Here is a 24,220-nt window from a genome sequence, read left to right as displayed (position 1 = left end):
ATTTAATTTTCTTCGGAAAACAGTCAAATTTACTTTTGTACTCTCACAAATAATTTATATTTATTCTTATTACTAGTTTCAGAAGGCCTGTTCTAAGCCGAGCCCAAACTCAAAATATAAAAATATAAATTCTTATTAAATATGTTTAACGTGACACATTTTCTACCGCATAATTAATTTAATGTATATGCAGGTTAATGATATCTTATTGATAAGTTTTATAATTATTAAAGTTTTTTTGACACACAATTAGATGATTTTTAATGAAAAATTTATATATGAGGAAGAAAGTTAAGTAGAAAAAATTGCAAATCTCAAAGGGACACAATGACTCGATATCCTATGCTAACATTGATTATGATAAAGTATAATAATTACAACTTGCAAAGCTTATAAATCAAAAAATATTTTCGTCTTTTTGTGAATTTGTGAGCATATGATTTTATTCATAGATAAAAATCGATTTGTTTTGACATTTATTAAATTTTCATTCATTATCTTGCATCAAGGGTTTATGCTAGTTAAATATGATTTTTCATCTTAGTGTCAGACGAAATTCAAGAAATAACCTATATTTATTAAATTGAACTTCAAGATTCAATAAAATTTAATTCTTCATGTATTCTCTATACTAAAAAAAAAAAAAAATTAGTTAACCAAACAAGAAATTTTAAAGATAACCCGATCTTAATGGATGACATTGTCTTCATTTTCAACATGGCATCATTTTAAAAAAATTTACTTTTTGTATTTATAATAAATCATAGATATTTCAAAGGCAACGTATAAAATTGTCCATAACTTTTTTATTAGGCTAAAATTACATTCTTAAAAAATTATCTTATAAAATAAAAAAGGACGTAAAAGTAATTAATTGAAAAGTTTGACATTAATTTGGAAACTTTTGTGAGGACTACAAAAGTCCTTTGATTGTCCCTTATATATAATAGTAATATTTTTTAATATATTTACTTTTACCATCTAACTATAAAACTATATTTACTCTTATACTCTAAAACAATCATATTTATATTTATTCCGTTAAATCTCTATGTCCACCTTAATTTGCTTATATGAACGGGAAGAAAAACAAAAGTTGTTTGAAATAGAAAAGAAGTAGGAGTAGAAAAAAAATGGCTTAATGCATATGCGGCCCCCTAAACTTATACCTTTTTTTCCATTTTAGCGCCTCAACTAAGCATTGTTCCTATTAAACGCCTGAACTTATCCTCAAGTGTGTCTATCAAACACAATCCGACTTACATAGCATATATTCAACCAATTAAAACACCTCACCCATTTTAATTATACGCATAAAATATTAAGCCTCTTAAAAATCCTTTTTAATTATTTTCCATATTATTCTCACGTTACCTTCGCTCATCGCTGCATTTCTAAAAATTCTCACATGATTTTGCTACTGTATTTTTGATATAGGCACATCAGAAGTTGAATTTTTTTTCTAAAAATGTATTAAGCCACAAAAAGAAGGGCAATCCGCCCAAAAAATTGTATTAAACCACAAAAATTAAAGGGCCACACATGCATTAAGCCAAAAAAAAAAAAATCAAAGGAAAAAAGAAAGACATAGATGAATGAGGAAAGGGATTCTCAAAAAGAAGGAAAAAAAGCAGCCACGTGTACCAACACGGACAGTCACGTTATAAATCCCCTTGGGAAACCCGACAAGTGCTACTGACCCGATTGGATAATCCAGTTAATTTCATCGTAGATTTGTTCCTTCTCTTCCCCGAAATTAGGGTTTTATCAAGATGCCGCAGAGACACTCAAAGAACAACAACGATCTCGCTTTCTTCACATACGATGAGAAGCGAAAGTTAGGGTACGGAACACAGAAGGAGAGATTGGGCAAAGACTCAATTAAGCCCTTCGATGCTTGTTGTCTTTGCTTAAAACCCTTCATTGATCCATTGTGTTGCCAGAAAGGACATATCTTTTGCAAAGAATGTATTCTTGAATGCCTTTTGTCCCAAAAAAAGGATATCCAAAGGTCCCTCTTTTTGTCTTTTCCCCACCTTTCTCTTTATTTTGGTCTTTCTAGATTTGAAAAACATAGTTATACTTAATTTGCCTAGTTTTTTTCTTATGCTTTAGGTGTATTTGGTCTGAAATATGTCTTGGTTTACCCTTGCTGAGATACTGTGGTTAGTAAAATTGTGCTTGTGAATACTATTTCAGCTAAGAGAAACTGACTATATAGTGATATGTGGAGGTTGAGTTTAAGTTAAATTTTCTGTCTAGATTGGTAAGAGGAACTTATGATATATCTTTCTAACGTGGTGAGGCTCATAGTTCGGAAGGATACTGCAGTATGTTTCCAAAATTAGCAACTACGAGAGTACGATGGTCCTTTCGTCAATTCTTGTCTGACCTTCTTTGTCATGTTTTCTCTTGAGCCGAGGGTCTATCGGAAAGAAACCTCTCTACCCCTCAAAGGTAGGGATAACGTCTGCGTACATCCTACCCTTCCCGCACCCCATTTGTGGGATTACAGTGGGTATGATGTTGTTCAGAGTACGATGGCTATAGCTAGTGCCTTCATCTGTGACACCAAAAGAAAGAATAACTCATTGTTTAAGAAGCTCCTTTTTTTAATGTCCTTAATGCAAGTCTAGTTAGGATTAGATGGAATTGTGTGATGTCTGAGGTTGTAGGCTAGTGCTTATGATGCAATGTATCTTGAAGAGGACTTATCTTATATATGTTATTCTATGTTGTGGTTGGAATTGACTTTTGAACACGCCATATTATTTATTGGATTTTGATTCAGATGCAAATATATACCAGAACTTATGAACAGGATACATGACTTGCAAGCTATACTAGTTGTCCCATCGTTAACACAGAAAATACTAGTGTTCGGTTGTTCTTATAAGGCTAGAGTCCTACACTTATGACATGATTAGTTTTCAGAAGGGTACTGTCAGTTTTCAGCTTCTTCTTTCATGCTATTCTTTACTCTTACCATTATACTAATATGCAAGTACAACAACTATGCCTCAATCCCAAGCAAGGGAGTTGACTATATGAATCCTCACGGTCCATGTCACTCCTCTTAAGCTCATCTCTGTCCAATACAAATATGCAAGTTGAAAAAAAAAAAAAAAGAAAGAGGATAACACTGACATTTTTTCACGAGCCAATTTAATGTTGTCTTCTGTTGTTATGATGATACTTTGCAAGTCAAAATTATTTCCAATCTCCAAGTCCAATTATTGTGTCCCATAAAAGGATGTATGAAGGGAGTATTAGTTAGACTAACTAAAGGAGGTCTTCATACTGAATAGTGGAATACTACAGCCTCTCTGAGGATATAGTTACTTATTGTTAAGTCGCAATGTATGTTGCTAGTTGCTTCTATTAACAAAACATTTGTCGACATTCTACCTACAAAGGATAACATTCACCATTACATCTGCTAACCTTGCCTCAAGCCTGCATTTTTCTTGGAAAAAAAGAAAAAGGGCAGTGAGGATTGGAAGGGGGTGGGGATTTGGTAACGTACTTGTCTGTAATCTTTGAATAATCCTTTGAGAAATTTTATTTGAGAAGCTGTTTGTCTTGCAGAAAGTTAGCTGCTCATTCTGGTCAGCAGAAGCAAGAAAAAGAAGAGGAAGAGGAGACATTGATGCTGCAGAAAGCCAGGGAGCTTGAAGCATTTGATCAACAAAATCATGGTCCAGTTCCGCAGTACAGCGATAAGAACTACAACAGAGACAAGAATGGATTCCATGGGGCCAACAGCGTGAAGGCCACTTCTTATGAGGAGGAAGCACTTAGAACCATGAAAGCATTTTGGCTGCCCTCTGCAACACCAGATGCACCTGCTAAAGTGGAAGCCCCATCCACATGCACAACTTGTCCTGAAGGGAAGGAAAATATTAAAATGAAAAACCTTTTTCCTATAAACTTTACTGAAGATACCAGTGCACAGAAGAAACACAAGTCTCTTGACAAGAGCTTCATATGTCCCAGTTGCAAGGTCACACTAACCAATACTTTGTCACTTGTAGCACTTAATACTTGTGGACATGTCTTCTGCAAGAAATGTGCAGAGAAATTTGTGGCTGTTGACAAGGTTTGCGTGGTCTGTGACAAACCATGTAAAGATAGAAATCTGGTGAACGTGAAAAAGGGAGGAACAGGGTTTGCTGCCCATGGAGATAATCTTGAAGCAAAAGACTTCAAGCACTTGGGGAGTGGAAGCGGGTTGGGACTGGTGAGGCCTGCCCAAAAGACGTAACTTGCAGTATACCAGTTTGCTCATTAGAGAGAGTCAGGCTATGTTATGGTGTATTGTAATATGGTATAGCATCTTCTAGCCGGAGAACAGAGTATTTTCTTTCGTTGTGTTTGTTCAATTACAGCTCTCTCGAAAGCAATTCTGTAACTTATAGCCTTTCCAATTCACAAGGGTTTTATTTCATTTGATAATTGGTTGAAACTCGTTCCTCAAGTGGTTGCTGCTGCCTTTGGTTGTTTTGCCACTTCTTTTTTGAGGTACAATGCTCCATTTAACCTCGGAGCTGGATGGAACTTATCAGTTTCAAATAAACTCTATATGTTAAGGCGCCGATGAAGCCTGAAGGGAGCGGGATGGGAACTTAACTTGTTCTGTGATAAACTATTGTCAACTCAAATTTAAACCATTTTTTGTTTTTAACAAACAGCAAACACGTCTCAAAGGGTTCTGGGGAGAGGGGAGGGCATTGAAGTTAACGGTCGAGTTTTTTGTTGCGTTCCAGCACTCATGGCACAAGTAATATATAGTGTAAGATTTTGTTTTCACGAGGACTACTAATTAACTACAAAACTAACGATCTTAAACTATACCAAACCATCAAACAATGAAGGGTCTATTAACAAAGCCACACTCTTTGTGACGCTATTAGGTTTTAACGCTTTGTTGCACATAGGGAACCCGTCTCATTTTGACCCTCTCTGATTTTTATACTTTGCAGAGAGAAAATCAATCACAGTTCTAAAACAACTAGAGATATTTTTGCCATGTCGTTCATAAGACCTTCACATTTGAGAAAGCATGATGATCAAGTATACTAAGAAAAGGACGAGGTAAACATAGCATCACAATTCACATGTATGGAAGTTTGTAAAACAAAGGCCAAATATGTGGTTTTAACTCGGAACATCAAAAAGTAAAAGTAAATTATCCAATATAAGCACTCTAACTAATTGGGACTATGCTACTAATTTTTATGACACGTCATATGTTGGCTAAGAGCCCTTTTATTCTGGTTATAGATTTGTATGTAGATAATAAATGCGTAATTTAGAGAATTTCTAGTTGCAGACTTTATATATATAGTAGACCATAATAAAGCATACTTAAAAAATAGGATCATATAACTAACTTGTTAAATTCCAGTATATTGTGAAGTTATTGATTTGGTTCATTCTTTTGTGGGTTGCGCCTCTTTGGACCTTTAATTGATTCTTCAAATTAAATAGAGCTTAATTTATTGAGACTAATCGTCACACATAAGTCAATCAAATTGTATCTAGAACATTTAATATGATAAATACAATTTTTCTAAAAACAAATACGAAATAAAAATGAAACCCAACCGACCAAAAACATAAAAGTATAATCCTCGATTCGATGGATCTTTGGTCGAAATCAAATGAAGAACTTCTTTTACTACTTTTGTTACCTACTTTCGTTTCTTAGAAAATTACATCGCTTCAAGTGTTCATATTCCACTAGCTGTTTAATCAAGTGAAAGAAAGTAGGATGAACGTGTCAAATTTGAGCAGCTCAATTTTTTTTAAGAAAACAAAATGACCTTATAAAATAATCCGAAAGCGAGAGCTTGAGGAAAAACATATTCTCCTAGTCGGCCACAAAGTCCACAACATAATAGAATAGTATGGTCAACTCGTCCATATATAGGCGAACATTTAGCACTCGGGGGAAATAATGGTCAACTTTTTTGCTTCTTAGATAAAAGAGGGTTACAATTCATGTGCAACAATAGTTGAGGATGTTTCATCTGAATCTTATCCAAAACAGACAACTCATTAGTCATTGTCCAATGTCCACTAGGCCACTTTGGTCCCTGTACCACTCCTTTTGCTTTGTTTTATTTGAAAAAACATGGGTAAATCAACTTGGACTTGATCAAGAATCATTACCAATCCTTGAAAGGGTTAAAGGAGCAAACGCACTTGCATTTCTAAAAGTTATTTTTGGTTGCCTACTTTTTATATTGTGAGTGAACCATCTTCTCAACTTGATTATTAAGGTGCTAGAAGGGAAGCCAAAATCAACTTGTTTAAACAATCAAATTGTTCCATTATACTTTTCATTTTGGATTTTATGACTGGAGAATCCTTTTGGTTATGTGCTTTATACCCACCTAATTTCTTTATTGTTGTTATTATTATCTAGTTGTTATTATCACATAATAGTAAAATATAGTACACTCTTAGTGCTTCATGAATTCAATGAACTAAGACCTTTTAATTTAACTAATTTGAGTATAATTAAACTAAGGAGTCACACTCTTTAAATGCCTCATAAGAAAGTTATTTTTAACCATTAGATTTGTTCCAGAAAAACTCCTCAAGTGTAATTAAAGTGTTACCATAAGAAAGAGAGGGTTCTCGGTAAACATAGCATCAACAATTCACATGTAGCAAAAGGGGAAGCTCCCGAGGGGAGGGGAAAATAAAAAAAAAAAAAGGTGTTACCATAAAGGAAGACTTTCTAATTGCTATAATCCTAATTTTGAAACAAGTGAAATATCCTCAAACAAGAATCTAACCTTTGGACGAATTTCCATTTGTTTCATAACTGAAAATAGTAGTGAATTAAAAATACGATCTCAAATATGCCATCGCTATAACTATTTATGGTCACAGTTTGGCTCATTTATGCCATCAACTATGTTTGCCATCGAACTATAGGAAATGGCCTTTATATTTTTGTTATAGTTTAACTCATTTATATGTATGTAGAAATGATAATCCATCGTTTTTCATTAACATCGATTTTATAATACAAGATATGACACGTAGCCTTCAATTGCAGACATCGTTATATATATCAAATTAAGAAAAAATCGGGGCCATAGATCATGTCATACTTGTAATAAAATAGGAAAAATGGCATGGATAGTCATTTTGTTAACGAGTAATGGCATAAATGAGTCAATTGTAAAGTTGATTGATTTCTTATAGTTGAATGGCATAAATGAGCCATTTCCTATAGCTCGATTTGTTGGTATTGACGAGTGGCATAAATGAGCCATTTTCGATAGTTCGATGGCATATTTGAGCCTTTTCCATTAAAAATATAGTAAATTCATAGTTGGCTAATTCATTAATTGAATCAGATAGAGTTTTTTTACTTTGACTACTTCAGTTTGAATTACTTAAACTATGGAGTCACGCTCTTTAAACCATATATGAGAAACTTTCTTTTTAACAGGAAAGCTCTGTCATATTCCATCTCAGGTATGGAATTATTTCTGCAATACCTGTGGTATAAAACCATTCATGATAAATGACTATCATGATTTTTCTAAAGGAAAAAAATGATGACATATAAAAGTGCATTCCAACAACTATTTGTTGGGAAAGTTGGAAAAATAGATGCCGACCAAAAGAATGTCAACTTGGTAAAAGTATAATCCTCTATGATCATCAAAATGGATCTCAACTTGGTCGAAATCAAATGAAGAACTTCTTTTACTACTTTTGTATGCATATATGTATAAGATACCATATAGGTCGTGTTAATCTTAGAAAATCCGACGTCCGGGTGCCGTCTCACCGCCCATCCGCCTACGCCATCCGCCAAGTGTATAGGCATATGTCATCACATAGCTGTCATAATATGCCACGCATGGAAACTCAAGGACAAGTATACTTTATCGGATGAACGTGTCCCCCGAAATTTGAGCAGCTCAAAGGAATTTTTATATAAGAAACAAAATGATAGTATCATTAGCTTTATAGGAACATCATATCATGGACTCTAGAATCTTTAGACTTAAGCTTATCAAATTATCGTACTCATATATCTCTTATCTCATATGGCTATTCATGAATAAGGACTCTTAGTTTTCAAGAGAGATCCACAACATGCCAATAGAGAAAGAAAGGTCAACCTTTGTCATTTAACTATTCTATAGCTTGCTCGAACCCATGTTTATACCTTGAGAAATCACCCGTATGAAACATTAGCTAAACAATTATAAAGGGAAATAAAGCTGGTCAACTTTTTTGCTTCTTATTCCATAAACTCCCAAACATTCATAACAATCACAATTCATTTGCATTATCCAATAGTTCACAATTTCATTGAATTCTCCATATCCAAAACAGACATATAATACTCATTCCATGTCATTGTCCATAACATATTCATAATCACAACATATCAATATCCACAATTCAATCCCTTCTATTAAAAAATGACACTATTGCCATATTTATGACCCATTTCCTATTTCCTTCTATAATCCAAGTGTTTCAACTTTTCAATACTTGAAACAATATGAAAAGAATCATTAAACCAACCTTAGATAATGGTAGAATAAGCCTTGAGTGGAAATACTCTTTATTTCTAAAATGCTAGTTCAACTTTGGAATTTCTTGGCTTGGATGACTTTTGTGTTTCCATATTTTTGTTGGTTTGATGAATCATCAATTTCCTTTGGATTCCAATGAAGAGTAGAGAATATTCTAGAGGTTTCTTGACTTGTGGAGTGAAAATGAAATGAAAATAAAATGAACTTGGGTCCCTTATCAACATTAAAATCAAATTGTTCCAGAGAGGTATGCCATTACGGGCTGATTATACGGCGACATTTCATAATTTATACGGCCGCATTTGGGCCGTATAATGACTGGTTCCGAAATCATTCTCGTTGACTCGTTTGATCTCCGATCCTTATGGAACCTTCTTGACACTTGTTTAACACCTCAATACCAATCTAAGGGACGTTATTGTTGTCTTCATTAAGCCATCATTAACTTGATACTCGTAAATCTTGCATATATTTGCCTTGCTTTCCTTAACAACTTTCTTCCCTTATCTTAAACGTCTTTGAAATCTCGTTGAATCATCAAATGCTATTTCTTACTTATCAAAACATCGCATACTAACTAATTCGTTAGTCTACTCATACGTTAACGGAAATTTTAAGGAGTAACAGCTTTCGGATACTTGGCTAGGTAAATGTGACTTGGTGGAGGTGGTATTGTTAGAGACCACACTGGCTCTATGATTCAAGCATTTGTAGAATATTATGGACAGTGTAGTAATAATACTGCAGAAGCCAAGGCTATTCTAAAAGGGATGAAGATTTGCTTAGATGCTGGTTGTTCTAATGTGCTAGTTGAATCTGATTCTTTACTGATTATTAATATCCTCAATGGTAAGATTGACCCCCCATGGCGGATCAGACAGATTGTGGAGCAGATTTTTACTATGTGCTATAATGGTAATTTTGTTTTTAAGCATATATTCGGAGAGGAATAATCCTCAAACCTTCTTGCTAATATGGGAACAATCCAAAACTTCCTCAATCTTCGTGAAGCTACTTCCAACCTTAAAGATTAGATTCGCTAAAGCTTGAACTCGATGGACTCCCAAATTTCAGATTCAAAAGGAAGAAAGAACGCGTTCTTATCTGATGATAGCTGACTGCCTTGATCCTTTTGTAGCTTATAGTAACATGTATATAGTATCATGCTACTTTGATGAGTTTCATTCCATCAGTAGCATGAATACTCAGCAACTAACTTCCCATTACTTTGTACAAAGTTCTTCCAAGGAGGATCTATCCAACCTTCATTATGCTTTTGAGGCTAAGGTTTATGTCCTCCTCCATGTACTTATATTTTTTGGTAAATATACAGGTTAGGAGTCATGCCTAAACTCCTCCATCAATGGATGGAACTTCTGGAAAAAAAAAAAAAAAGGAAAGCTCTAACTACTTGCATAATAGTGACTTCAAGGAAACTCGTGCATTTTAAAATATGATTGTTCTGTGAAACTCCTTGCAATTTGTTGAATTAAAATGTTGTGATAAAAAAAAGTTTTGCCTAAGAAAAGATGCTCTATCGAAAAATTAAAAGTCATCAAACAAGAACCCTTATTCCATTTTTTATTAATGCCAACTTTGGACAAAATTTCGTTTGTATCAAAACTTAAAATAGAAATGACTAGTACGTAGATATCGATAAATTGGGTGAGGTTTTTGTGGCAGAAATCTAATAAGAAGGCAGTAGGAATTGCGGCAAGTTAGTTGTATAATACAACTTGTATTACGTGAAAGGATTTACTTGTCAAAACTGTTTGTGTTTTGTTTGCTTTCTGGTCTGTTTTAGCTTTACAGCCTTGTTTTTAGGAGAAAGAAAGATCACTTACTTAAATATCAATTCTCTTTTGAGTTTGTAGCCTAAGGATTTCCCTCTGGTTGGGATCATCTTGTTCCTTGGTTGAGTAAGAAAGCTCGCGAATTTAAAATTAATGGTTCTGCTCTTTATATGTATCTATTTTTTCCCATACATATTAGGTTTGAATTAGACGTGATAAATATAACTAAGCCTGTGTCTACTCTAAATTTGTCGATTGAAGGAAAGAAGGGGACAATTACGTAATATTTTTTAGAATAAATCATGAAATTTTCAATTATCTTCCCGACCTCGTCCAAACAAATCAAATACAAGATAGAATTATATATTAAATCCTTAGCCATAATTAACACAATTATTTGAATACTGCAAGTTGCTTCATTATTAGTCATATTCTCTCATCCCATTTCCACGAGTAGACAAAATTATAATCTAACTTTATCTCAAAAAGGATCCAGTAATAAATTATTGGTCTAACAAATTTATATTTTATACCGGTGCCCATGGAATCAAAAAATTAATTCATGATCACTAATGATTGAGACCTATATTATATAATATAATTAACACAACACCCACCAAAACACAATATAGATACAGCTAATTGCAGGTGCAGCGTTGGCTGTCTCACAGTTCATACTTAAGTCAACCCCTTTCAACTTACAATCTATTGGTTCAATTGTTTTCCAAAAGTCACAATGAATCACAATATCATTAGAAATGGTCTGCGATTTTAAGTTAACTGACTATAAATTTATTAAATTTACCATTATGCATATAAATTCGTAAAAAACAAATAGTACATCAATCAAGTTACTGAATGGCATCGTAATTTTAACAATAATAAATTCGATCTCAGTCATCTCTCCTTTTCCCTTGGTATTATTGACTTTGTGGAATAAACAAACAAGCCTTATGATCACAAGACAAATAATTCCCTTGTTAATCCAACAATCACATGATGCATTAATAGTTTTTCCCATATGATACATTGATAAATTAATTAATTATTTACTGTCTTTCTTATATTGGTTTAATGTTAGTCTAATGCTTTTGACCGTTAAACAGGGCAAGTAAAAATCCCTCCAAAGCTATATTCACGTGCATACGTGTTACCAGCTGTATCGTCATCCATTAGGGCCCACCATCATTATTTCTGGCGCCAACCAAAATGTCTTTTTTTCCCCTAATAATAATAGAATCGCCATCAATTATGCAGCCACCATATCCTCCTCTAATAAATATAAACATAACTCAAAACAGATTATGCTCCACAATATCCCATTATTACCAAATATATATATAACTCTATCGCAATCCCAACTCATATTTCATAAATCATCTATCTATCTATATCTCTTCCGTTTTATTCGGACCATAAATTTCTCCTGAATACGCAATAAAACTGTGTTGATTATTAGTAATTCTGAACAGTTTTTGGAAGAGACAGAGATAATGGATGTGTTCGAAAAGACAGAAATGGCGGCGGAGAAGGAGGAACAGGATGAAGGACAGAGGTTGTTGTCGGAAGGGGTGACGGTTGTTGATTTTGATATGTTATGTTCAACGGTGGCGATGCAAGCACAAAAGGGACAGTGGGTCAAGTTGAATTTGAACAATGATGGGGATAATCAAGAATATGATTACGGTGGAGGTGTTTTAAGGATGTGGGAAGGCGAGCTTTTCTGTGATTGTCTTGAGGATCGTCGCATCGCTATTCAATCCGTTTGGTAAAGTTTTTTTTTGCCTGATCTTTTTCTAGTTTTTTGTTGATTTGTCTTTGGAGTTGTGTTATTCCATTCTCTTTTTTCCTTTGGCTCGTTGTGTTTTTATTCATTTTCTGATGTGGGTTTTGGATTTTAGACAATTTGGTTGTGGTATTCGTTAAAATTTTCTCACTTTTGTCGTGTCTTTCGTTTTGATGCTCCTCCATTTGTACTCTTTCTCGTTTCTTGTTTGTTTTTCATAACCATCAGTGTCCGGGCCAATTTGCGCGCACCTCGATTAATTTTACGGGATACTTGTCACCTCTCATCAGCAACAGATATCAGACAACTCTGTCCACCAAGGCTAAAATAAATGAGAATAAATTATCTAGTATTTTTTCTCTGCTGGGAATTGAACTTGACAGGCTGAGACTTGATGGTGCTCAACCCACTCCATGGACTAGGTCACGTCCTTGGGTGCATTTTTTTGGGTTTTATTAATTGAAGTTAGTAAATCCTTTCTTAACTTTTTACTTTCTAGTTTAGCTGACCCCAACTAGTTTGAGATTGTGTTTTTGGTTATTGATTAATTGACTTTTAGTTTCTAATTTATATTTTTTAAATCCAAGGAATGGACAGATTTGGAGATAATTATTTGACTTTTTTTCATTTCCCTTTCTGTTATGTTTAGCCTCTGTTTATAAGGGAAACCTTTTTGGGAAGGTGCAATTGATTTCAGCTGATAAGGAAACATTATACCCTTTTTTGATTGAGGGAAATTTAATAGTCAGCCAAATTTGACTTAGTTGAACTTTTCCTTTCCTACTAGGAAGTTGAATGCTTTACTTGCAATTGTACATTTGCTCTTGCTCTAATTCATCATCAAATAAAGTGGTTGTGATTATGGTGGTGATATTAATGTTTCTTCATGTGTTGCAGCTGCCCATGGTACAGATTTGGAAAGAATATGAAACGCGCTGGTTTTGGTTCCTGCTTTGTTCAGGTAAATTGTTTTCACATTAAATCAGTGTTAATCAATGTTGTTGACCTACCCACCCCCTCAAGTTCTTGGTCAAAGTTTCTTTTAATCTATTTCTGTTATAGTGATTAGCTATGTCCTCTTCCAATTATGTATTACTAGTTGGTAATCTATCTTAAATTGTTAATTTACCTGGTCAACATATATTGGCTAGAAGTAGAAGAGTTTTAATGATTGTTTAATGTAAATATGAATGTAGAAAAAGATTGCACCCTTTCACTACACAATGTCTGGTATAAGTGACTTATTTTACCTGTTTACAAGATGCTAACAAGATTAGATAACAAGGGAGTAAAATTTATTTCTTAGTACAATTTCACATTGATTTTTTCAGCTTTCCACAAATTACTCGTGCACTGAAACAGATTTATAATGGTCCGCAGGGCTCTATATATTTGATTCTCACTCTTGTTGCTCTCCTGAGCATGTTGGCATTCATTGTCACGAAGAAGCACTGCTTTCTCTACATTGGTGGTGCTTTTATAATCTCAGTTGGATTATATATGGGTTATCACCGCACAAAAATGAGAAACAAGTTCAATATCAGAGTGAGTAATTTAATCCCGGTTTTTGCTTTTATTGCTACTTTTCGGTTCGTACTGTTTGATCATATTCCTAGAGTTGTACAAGCTATGTGTGAATACGGGAGGCGGGAGTAGTTGAGGGGTTCTTTTTGTAGTTAAGCCTTTTTTTGTTTGTTTTGGTCATCAAATGTTCTTGAAGAGTTTGGCAGTACATGATATTCGGTCCTCTGAAGAACAATCTAGTTAATCTACCTTACCAAGAAAAGGTGTTCAAAGTGTGATAGGCAACATTATTTTACTTGGATATATTAATGTTTGTTTTTTTACTATTGTGATAACTCTTGCTTTTTACACTTTTTCAGGGTGATAGTTCTTTGGATGATTGCATCTTCCATTTGACCTGTCCATGCTGCACCTTATCTCAGGTGCGTTCTATTATTCAAAAGAACAGCAAATTAGAGTTTACACAATCTAAGTCGATCAGGATTTGTAGCTTGTGAAGCCTTATGGAATATTTTGCTTTATTATTTGGTTTTGAGTTTTTGTTGTTTTATTGAACAGGAAGCTAGAACATTAGAGATGAACAATGTCCAAGACGGCATTTGGCATGGTAGAGGTGATACCATATGCATAGGAAGTTATTCTGAACTTGGCAAGACTCCATTTGAGCTAAGCCCGCCTGCTATTGTGTCAACAAAGTCCTGAACCATCAACGATGCCAGGGCTGAGGACGCATGAAAGAATGACAATACACCTAGTAGTTAATTCTAGAGTAGTAGAGCTTCCTTCAAATTGTTCTCTTCCTTGAAAAATCAAGCCTACAAGCGAGGTCCTGAGTTAGCAACGTTCTTCTTCCAGAAAGGAAGAATTCCATTAAACTTGCCATGCACACAAGGAGAGAGTCCCTTATAGATTATCGCATGCAATGCCAAGGCACAGAATGCCTGCTGGTTTTTAGGAAGCAAGGCATTTTCCAGCGTCAAAGTGGCAAATGCTTCAGATAGATGTGCTTCCAATTTCAAAGATGTACTGCAAATAGGAAACTTGCATGCAATGTTATATATGTAATATAAGCAAATGCTTCCAGAAAGGAATTAGGGAGGCCGTTGCGTATCGATCACCTAGTTGAAGTCCATTTCTTTTTAGAATAGCACAAACTTTCGTGTGTATATATTCCATTGAGTCATAGAATGAAAAGAGAGATTCTACTTGTCTCCTGGACTAAATTCTTGGAGAAGATAGAATTTCTTCTTGATCCTGCTTATTAGATTTCTCATTTGTTTAAAAGTTGTTCAATTTACCATGTATAAAACGCTCTGTTGGTCTTTGTTTTCTTTACCTTCCTCTATAGGAGGATTTTTATGTTAAAGGAATAGCTAAAACAAGATTGCAAGTTTATCATGGTATGTTGAAGATAACAAATGTATCATGATATCCCCTCTTCTAACTATAAGATGATCCATTATTTAACTCAAACTGCCACTATAAAATGATCTCGATGCATTTGGATTTGGTTTTGGTTTAATTTTGGAGAACTAGCCCAAAAGTTTTTGAGTATGCTCTTTAGAAACAAAACTATCTGGGAAAGAAAACCATTCTATTTTCATGAGAAAATTGCTAAATGCCCTCCCAATGTATGAGAAATTTATTTTGCGAGTCACATAACAAACACTACTTGTGTGAGACCACTTTGCTACTTGACAAGTGAACACCTGCTTGGTTTAAGCATAAACAAAAAAAGGCAATATCATTAAAGTCCACATTTTCCTTAATTAATTAAATTGCCTAGCTAGAAATAAAAAAAATGAAATTTAAAAAAAATGAAAATATCTCCAAACTCTGCAAATAGAGGATGGTAACAAAATTGGCGTTACCAAATTTTTTAATTGTAGTGCTCCAAAACCATTGCTATACGTAATATATTTTTTGTTATTGAAGATATAAAATAAATTGTTTCTCTAAATATTGCAATATACAATTATAAATATTTAAAGCCATTACAATTAAATCTATTTATCTGTTTATACACAAGTGCATCTAGTTCATGACCTCGTGTCCTTAATTATAACTCTATTCATTTTTTTTGGAACAGGAAAACAAAAAGGACCAATAGCATTTTATAAGATCAAAATTCTAGGATTTTAACACTAATTAATTAGAGAAGTTCATTCCTCCATTAGTATAATGGGAATCGATTATATATATATATATATATATATATATATATATATATATATAGACACACACCATTCTCTAATCATTGATTTTGAAGATATTTTAAGTTTTTTTTTTTTTTTTTTTTTTTTTAAGCTAAGCATTTTAATTGAGGGAAAGATTATTATTGCCCTTCTTGTTTATTCTTAAAACAAGAAAGTGTTCACATGTCAAGTACTGCAGTAAAGTAGCATCATATAAGTAGTGTTGGTTATGTGACTCACAAAATAAAAAATTTCCCAATGTATGATCTGATTAGCAACTACACTTTATCTTTGTAAATATGAGGATTAAAAATCAAGATAGAATCACTTTTTGGGAATTAGATTTGAATTTTAAAATTAGAGATAAACAAGGAATTATTTTCTCCTTGAGAACAAAAACTGTTACGGAAAGTGAACTTTTTTGCGCTTACCAATTTTGCTTATTAATGGCCCAATTGAGGGAAGTAGTTCAATAAATTCACATGGATATCTAGGTTAAATTAAATAATTTATGCTTGGTCTATGTCATTTCTACCCTTTCCTCTCAAAGTTCATTAATTCAAAATTTGCATGGAATCCTCTCTCATCAATTCAATTTTGGATTTTTTTCCCAATGCATTGAGAATCTAAAAAGATGTACACATACTTTTCTTTCTTAATTGCTGGGGAAAAAAATTATTCTTTATTAAAAAAACGTTTAGAAAATTTTCATACATGGATTACTTAGTTACTTGTAACTTAAGACTAATTCTTAAAGGTATAACTTTAAAATAATCACATATGTTAGTCATTTTTCCTCTAAAAAATTTGATAATGAGAAATTTCAAGAGTTTAAGCTATAAGTTGAATATAGCTTTATTGCTTTTTCATCGCCATCGCATGGCAGAATTCAAAATTTGATAGTCACGGGTGGACTATTGCATTTATAATAAATGAGTCAGTAGTTTAAAAATGATAATAACATTTATATCTAAACGGTTCGCAATTGATTCAATTATTATAATAAATTTTTGTTTATAAATATTTAAGCAATCAAGAAACCGAAATTAGTTGAATTTATTAGAAAATTCTCTCCCATTTTTTTTATAATGAATAAAATTTGAAGATAAATGGTAAATAAATTCTTTCTATTTTAAAATTGTTGGGAAAATACATAAATACCCCCTACTCGGATTAATTATGACGCACCCAACCTTTGCGAGCAACCTATTACCCCCTGGCCTTATTTTTTCTGTATTTTTGTACCCTTTTTCGGCTGACGTGACACAAAAAAAAAATTTTGATGTTACTTGCCCAGTGGAGAGTGTTGCACACTCTCTTTTTGCCCTGTCGCCAGCATCTTCTCTTAACTTCATTTCAAGAAATCAATCAACCCATTTTCCTCCATTAACGCACACACATTCGATTTCATCATCAATCATATAAAGTTTATTTTAAAGAAATCAAACAACCCTTTTTATACTATTAACACATACATATTCAACCCATTTTCTTCCTCCATTAACACACACACAAAATCAACTCATTTTCTTCCTCCATTAACACACAATCAACCCATTTTCTTCCTCCATTAATTTCTTGAAATGAAGAAGAAGAAGAAGAAGTGGCAGTGATATGGCACTGATGTGGCGCCAATGTGGCGGAGAGTGTGTAACACTCTCCCCTGTATAACTGGGCATCAATTTTTTTTGTGCCACGTCAGTCGAAAATGGGTACAAAAATACAAAAAAAAATAAGTTTGGGGGGGTAATAAGGTCGCAAAGGTTGGGTGCGTCATAATTAATCCGAGTATACATTGGGGGGTATTTATGTATTTTTCCAAAATTGTTCATATTAATTAGACAAGTTGATGAAAAATCTATAGCTTTATTTTGATATTTTTTTGTTAGATTTAATTGATTACTTTATTATTTTTAATATTTTATGGTATTAATCTCTTTTTGTTAATATTATATTTTAAAAATATTAAGATTACTAAAAAGTACTCAAAGACATCTTTGATGGCTATCACATTTTTACATAATCAAATCAGAAGAAAATAAATGCACATTAACTAATTAAAGTCACTAGAACTATTAGCAAGTTCAATTAAAATTTTCTACTCTTATTCTAAATTAAGGGTGAAAGATAACTTGTAGTATAAAAGAATAGAAGAACAAGGAAAAAACATTATGGGAAAATAAAAAGAATAATGTAAATGAATAAAAATGTGAACAAAATAAAAATAAAAGTATGAAATACTGAGTGGGTAGAAAGTCTGATACGGAAAAAGCAAAATTATATTAGCCTTACGAAGTTAAATTTGGATCTCGCTAGTGGAGAGACACTTTTTCAAAATTTAAGGCATTGGTAACCCCTCACCGTTACATGTGAGTTTGTCTTTGTGTTAACAACGCTTAGTTTATTTTTCTTGGTTTAATATCTTTTTATTTATATTTATCTAATTTTCTAGAATATTTTCTAAGATTTAAGTTATATTTTTTAAGATAAATAACTTTGCATATATAGCAATAACAGAATAACAAGAAACTTACTTTTACTATTTCTTTTTTTGTTTTCAATACGTATATTCAAATTAAAAAAAAAATGTAACTCTACTTAATTGATGTATGATCTAGATCAAATACTTTATTTGAAATAAATTAAAAAATTTAAACAAAACGATGAGCCTTTTTTATGTTTTCTCCTCTATTTCTTCTTAAAATTTTGAGTTGTTAATCTTGTTGCAAAACTTTAAGCTTTGGTGAGTGATAGACTTATCAACATTTGAAGTGCGAAAGAAAAAATAATCATAATGTTCTAATTTGACCATCTGATGCTTAACTAGTTGAATGACATATTTAAAGTCATTTTTCAAGACATAAATGACATATTTAAAGTCATTTTTCAAGACATACTCCAGTAATTTGGTAAATATATTAAATTAATTTTTGTTCTGATAAATTAGTTATACGTATTCAACAGATTTTATAATACAAATATAATGAAAGAATTGTTGCGCTGCGACAAATAATCCTTCTTTATACAAATTCTTGAATAAAGTTTTTAAACAAAACTTCAATAGGCGAGATGTGATATTGACCTGAATTATATATTAACTTCTGCCTGAATTTATAGTTAAAACTCCAGTTACGCTTTTTGCCAAGAAAATTTTGGTGTGTAATAATTTTTTTCTTTGGTGGGAGGGCTGGGAGTAATTTTAACGAGGAAAAAAATTAATGATATAATTAATCATTTTTTCATTGTTTTTTTAATATAATTATTTTAATATTAGTTAGTCTTACAAGATAATTATTACCGTCATAATTAATAAAGGAAATAAAATAAATAGTAAACAAATATTGGGATATAACATTTTAAAGTATACTTTTTTTTTTCTTCCATTATGTATGCAAATACATAAATAACCCCCCCCCCCCCCCCACAACGTATACTTTTCGCATTAATTATGAGCGCAACCAGCTGCCGGCAACGACCTATTGCCCTCCCCGGCCTTATTTTTTACGTATTTTTGTACCACTTTTTTCGGGACGTGGCACAATCAAAATTTGATGCCCGATTGCACACTCTCCTCACATTGGCGCCCACGTCGATTACCATGCACCGTTCCTTTCTTTTTTTCTGTTTGATTTTTCTTTTATTAATTATATTTACACTAATTAACCATTAAACCCTCCATTAATTTTGTCTTCTTAAATCACTAAACCATGTTGTGTCTTCTTCTTCATTTCAAGAAATCCGTCAACCCATTTATTCCTCCGTTAATACACACACATTGCGTTGATTTTATCTTCCTCCATTAACACACACACACATTCATTTATTTTCTTACTCCGTTAACACACACACACATTCAATTTCTTTCATCAATCATAAATATCTTTTCAAATCAACCAACCCATTAACTATCGTTAACACCACACATTCAACCTATTTTCTTCCATTAACACACACATTCAACCTATTTTCATCAAAATAAATAATGAAGAAATTACCTGAATCGCCTCTTCAAATGGGTCAATTTGCTCAAAAATATTTATTGTATTTAATGAGCGCCGCTTCATTGTTTATATTGTTTATTTCTTCAAAATAAACAATGAAGAATACCTGTTGCCTTTCAAATGGATTGGTTGCCATGATGTGTATTGCCTGACTAATCCACTTCATTGTTTGTTTTGTTTATTTCTTAAAATAAACAATGAAGAAATACCTGTTGCCCTTCTTCAAATAGGCAATTTGTCCTCAATGTGTGTGTGTGTTAATGGAAGAAAATAAGGTTGAATGTGTGTGTGTTAATGGAGGAAGAAAATGGGTTGGTTGATTTCTTGAAAAGATATGTGTGATTGATGATGAAATTGAATGTGTGTGTGTTAATGGAGGAAGAATATGAGTTGGTTGATTTCTTGAAAATAAGTTTTTTATGATTGATGATGAAATTGAATGTGTGTGTGTTAATGGAGGAAAATGGGTTGATTGAAGAAGAAGAAGAAGAAGAAGAAGAATAAGAAGAAGATGTGGCGGTGACGTTTGACGATGTGACGAGTGTACAACCACTCCCTGTCTGTGGCGTCAATTTTGATTGTCTTAGTATACACCTAAAAAAAAATTTAAAAATACAAAAAAAATAAGGCCCGGGGGGTAATAGGTTGCACATGATTGGGTGCGTCATAATTAATCCGAGTATACGTTGGAGGGGGAAGGGGTATTTATGTATTTTCCCCCAAAAAAATCCAGTAAAAGTTCCTAGCATATTTATAAAGTATCTGATTTCTTTTAAACAATTATATAAAATTTGGACCTATTCATGTTATCGTATTACCTCCAATTATTTTAAATGCTAGGAGACAATTATATATATAAAATGAGCTAATTATTTTAATAATGATGATTTTTCTTTAATTAAAGTTGGCGAAAAGGATCAAGCAAGAAGAACATTCTATACATTATGTTATTTTAATTTTTCTATTTATTATCAAGAAACATATCAGAGTCAAAGCCCCTAAATTTTCAAACAACTGGATTGAAATCGAGAAATTAATACTTTCTATGTCCACTTTTACTTATTCAATTCGAGAAATTAAAAAAAATTATCTCTTAAATCCTAATTTATCCTTATCATTACCTATAATAATTCTCCAATATATTTTTCAAAACATAAAATTCAATATATCTAAACTTAACATTTTATTAATCACAACTTCTTAAAGGAAAAAAAGAGAATAACAGATAACTGAAAGAAATAGATGCTAAAAGATAAAATGAATATTAATGGAGTTACGCAGAAAACAACTCGGCTGTAACTTGCGCTTTGAAAGTAGTACTTTACTCTATCAGGAGAATTCAGACAAGAATCAGTAAGCTTCATGAGTTTCCCGTTATCGGCACGCGCCACCACTCCACCGCCGCTACCGGCGGCGCCGCCGTCTCTATCACAAAGAGTCCACATCCCATCACACATATACAAACACCCAACAGCAATACTCCTTGAACTCTGTAATTCCATGAAAGAGCTTCACCAAATCCTCCCTCACATAATTAAAAACGGTCTCTATAAAGAACATCTTTTTGAAACCAAATTAGTCAGCTTATTCACTAAATATGGCAGCCTTAATGATGCCACTAAAGTCTTTGACTTTGCTAAACTTAGAGTTGACCCCATGTATCATACCATGCTTAAAGGCCATACCCATTACTCTTCTTTGGATTCTTCTTTAGCTTTTTACTCTCGTTTGAGATATGATAATGTAACACCGGTGATATATAATTTTAGCTATTTGTTAAAAGCTTGTGCGGATAATAATGATGTTGTTAAGGGTAAACAAGTACATGCACAGTTGATTCTTCATGGGTTTGAGGATAATTTGTTTGCAATGACTAGTGTTGTGAATTTGTATGCGAAATGTGGGATGGTTGGTGATGCGTGTAAGATGTTTGATAGAATGCCTGAGAGGGATTTGGTTTGCTGGAATACGGTTATTTCTGGATATGCACAAAATGGGATGGCGAAGAGAGCGTTGGAGTTGGTTTTGAGGATGCAGGAGGAAGGGTGTAATAGGCCGGATTCGGTTACGGTTGTGTCCATTTTGCCTGCTTGTGCTGCTATTGGTTCTTTGCGAATGGGAAAGTCGATTCATGGATATGTTTTTAGAAATGGGTTTGAGTCGCTTGTGAATGTCTCGACTGCTTTGGTTGATATGTATGCTAAATGTGGGTCAGTGGGTAATGCCAGGTTGGTTTTTGATAAGATGGATTCTAAGACGGTTGTATCGCTGAATGCTATGATTGATGGATATGCACGGAATGGATATTATGATGAAGCTCTTGTTATATTTCAGAGAATGTTGGATGAAGGATTCAAACCGACGAATGTGACTATTATGAGCACTTTACATGCGTGTGCTGAATCAAGGAATCTTGAGCTTGGACAATTTGTTCACAAATTAGTGAACCAACTAGGTCTTGGCTCTAATGTTGCAGTTGGTAACTCATTGATTTCAATGTATTGCAAGTGCCAAAGAGTGGATATTGCAGCTGAATTGTTTGAAAACTTGAAAGGAAAAACACTAGTGTCATGGAATGCTATGATATTGGGCTATGCACAAAATGGATGTGTAATGGATGCATTAACTCATTTTTGTAAAATGCATCTGCAGAACATCAAACCCGACTCATTTACAATGGTGAGTGTTGTTACTGCTCTTGCTGAGTTATCAGTTCTGCGACAAGCTAAGTGGATACATGGATTTGCTATAAGAACGTGTTTGAACAGGAATGTTTTTGTAGCCACTGCACTTGTTGACATGTATGCAAAATGTGGAGCAGTTCACACAGCAAGAAAGCTATTTGACATGATGGATAATAGGCATGTTACAACATGGAATGCCATGATAGATGGATATGGCACACATGGCTTTGGAAAGGAAGCTGTTGAATTGTTTGAGGGGATGCGGAAGGGGCATGTAGAGCCTAACGACATAACATTTCTCTGTGTCATCTCAGCTTGCAGCCACTCTGGCTTTGTAGAGAAGGGGCGCAATTATTTCACAATCATGAAGGAAGAATACAGCTTGGAGCCTTCAATGGACCATTATGGGGCAATGGTTGACCTAATCGGTCGAGCTGGTCGGCTCAGTGAGGCTTGGGACTTCATTGATAATATGCCTATCAGACCAGGACTTAACGTCTATGGTGCAATGTTGGGAGCTTGCAAGATTCACAAAAATGTAGATCTCGGGGAGAAGGCAGCAGACAAGCTATTTGAGCTGGATCCTGATGATGGGGGATATCATGTGCTTCTTGCTAATATGTATGCCACGGCTTCAATGTGGCATAAAGTTGCTAAAGTCAGAACTATGATGGAGAGAAAAGGCATCCAAAAGACGCCTGGATGCAGTCTAGTTGATTTAAGAAATGAAGTCCACACATTCTACTCAGGAAGCACTAGCCATCCCCAGTCTGAGAAGATCTATGCTTACCTTGAGAAATTGCTTGATAGGATTAAAGCTGCTGGATATATACCTGATACAGATTCAATTCATGATGTGGAAGATGATGTTCAGGAGCAATTGCTAAAGAGCCACAGTGAGAAGCTTGCTATTTCATTTGGGCTTTTAAATACAAGTGCTGGTACAACTATTCACATCAGGAAAAATCTTCGAGTTTGTGGTGACTGCCATAGTGCGACAAAGTACATCTCGCTTGTCACAAAACGAGAAATTATTGTGCGTGATATGCACCGGTTCCATCATTTTACGGATGGAGCCTGTTCATGTGGAGATTACTGGTGATCTGAATGATTGATAACTCTTTCAAGTTGTTATCTCGTGTTAAATTTTGTAAAACGTTATACTATTAATCTGAAACAGAAGATCTACACAGATGCACCAATTCTGGAACAAAGGTGGCAAGTCACGACTGAGGCGGAATTGGGTCTCTAATTGGTTCAAACTCACATAGGCACATTGAGATGTACAGAATTGAGGAATTATCATCATATGACATATCCAACGACAATTTCTTCAGGTAGTGCTGCTTTTGCAGACTAGAGTTTCCCGAATCACTGTTGGTACGAGGCATAGAAAGTAACCCTTATCACAAGAAAGATTCAACGCAGAAGACAGGTAAATCTAATTGATGTTTTGTACTATGACGTATGAAAAGCCCTTAACTGCACCTATGATGATAGCATCCACATCAGCGTACTTCCATTAAAGGTTGAAGGACTTCAATGAAAAATCAAGAAGATGCTTATTGTGGAAGAAAAAAACACAAGAATGAGCCCAAAAATTATAATGAGTGTACTAATTGTTGCACGTAGTTTATGGTCCAAATCCAAGGAAAAGATTG

At 33.7% G+C, this 24,220-nt stretch overlaps 3 protein-coding genes across 4 annotated transcripts; all 3 read left to right on the top strand.

Moving 5' to 3' along the window:
• The first annotated feature begins 1,679 nt into the window (after positions 1–1,679).
• LOC132046249 (E3 ubiquitin-protein ligase CSU1) lies at positions 1,680–4,465 on the top strand. The gene is made up of 2 exons (XM_059436827.1): positions 1,680–2,011; positions 3,589–4,465. The coding sequence occupies exons 1-2, from the start codon at positions 1,773–1,775 to the stop codon at positions 4,262–4,264; spliced, it is 915 nt and encodes a 304-aa protein (XP_059292810.1). The 5' UTR covers positions 1,680–1,772; the 3' UTR covers positions 4,265–4,465.
• A 7,214-nt stretch (positions 4,466–11,679) lies between these two features.
• Positions 11,680–15,003, top strand: LOC132046248 (protein PLANT CADMIUM RESISTANCE 8). 2 transcript variants are annotated; one of them, XM_059436825.1, is made up of 5 exons: positions 11,683–12,137; positions 13,053–13,116; positions 13,536–13,700; positions 14,039–14,101; positions 14,238–15,003. In XM_059436825.1, exons 1-5 carry the CDS (start codon positions 11,863–11,865, stop codon positions 14,379–14,381), a joined length of 711 nt encoding a protein of 236 aa, XP_059292808.1. In that variant the 5' UTR covers positions 11,683–11,862; the 3' UTR covers positions 14,382–15,003. The 2 variants fall into 2 exon arrangements, with proteins under 2 accessions (XP_059292809.1, XP_059292808.1); XM_059436826.1 differs by lacking the exon at positions 13,536–13,700 and having other exon boundaries at positions 11,680–12,137.
• Positions 15,004–20,993: 5,990 nt separating this feature from the next.
• On the top strand, positions 20,994–23,753 carry LOC132046247 (pentatricopeptide repeat-containing protein At1g11290, chloroplastic). Its single transcript, XM_059436824.1, has one exon. The coding sequence runs from the start codon at positions 21,238–21,240 to the stop codon at positions 23,659–23,661; it is 2,424 nt and encodes an 807-aa protein (XP_059292807.1). The 5' UTR covers positions 20,994–21,237; the 3' UTR covers positions 23,662–23,753.
• Positions 23,754–24,220: the final 467 nt, after the last annotated feature.

Source organism: Lycium ferocissimum, chromosome 2, assembly GCF_029784015.1.
Source record: "Lycium ferocissimum isolate CSIRO_LF1 chromosome 2, AGI_CSIRO_Lferr_CH_V1, whole genome shotgun sequence".
Lineage (NCBI taxonomy): Eukaryota > Viridiplantae > Streptophyta > Magnoliopsida > Solanales > Solanaceae > Lycium > Lycium ferocissimum.
The sequence above is the reverse complement of the archived record's forward strand: the minus strand, read 5'-3'. Positions and strand labels throughout refer to the sequence as shown.

Coding starts and splice junctions, on each gene's coding strand:
- LOC132046247 (XM_059436824.1), top strand. CDS start 21,238: ATGAGTTTCCCGTTATCGGCACGCGCCACCACTCCACCGCCGCTACCG.
- LOC132046249 (XM_059436827.1), top strand. CDS start 1,773: ATGCCGCAGAGACACTCAAAGAACAACAACGATCTCGCTTTCTTCACA. Junction 2,012..3,588: donor CAAAAAAAGGATATCCAAAG/GTCCCTCTTTTT, acceptor TTTGTCTTGCAG/AAAGTTAGCTGCTCATTCTG.
- LOC132046248 (XM_059436825.1), top strand. CDS start 11,863: ATGGATGTGTTCGAAAAGACAGAAATGGCGGCGGAGAAGGAGGAACAG. Junction 12,138..13,052: donor ATCGCTATTCAATCCGTTTG/GTAAAGTTTTTT, acceptor CATGTGTTGCAG/CTGCCCATGGTACAGATTTG. Junction 13,117..13,535: donor TTGGTTCCTGCTTTGTTCAG/GTAAATTGTTTT, acceptor AATGGTCCGCAG/GGCTCTATATATTTGATTCT.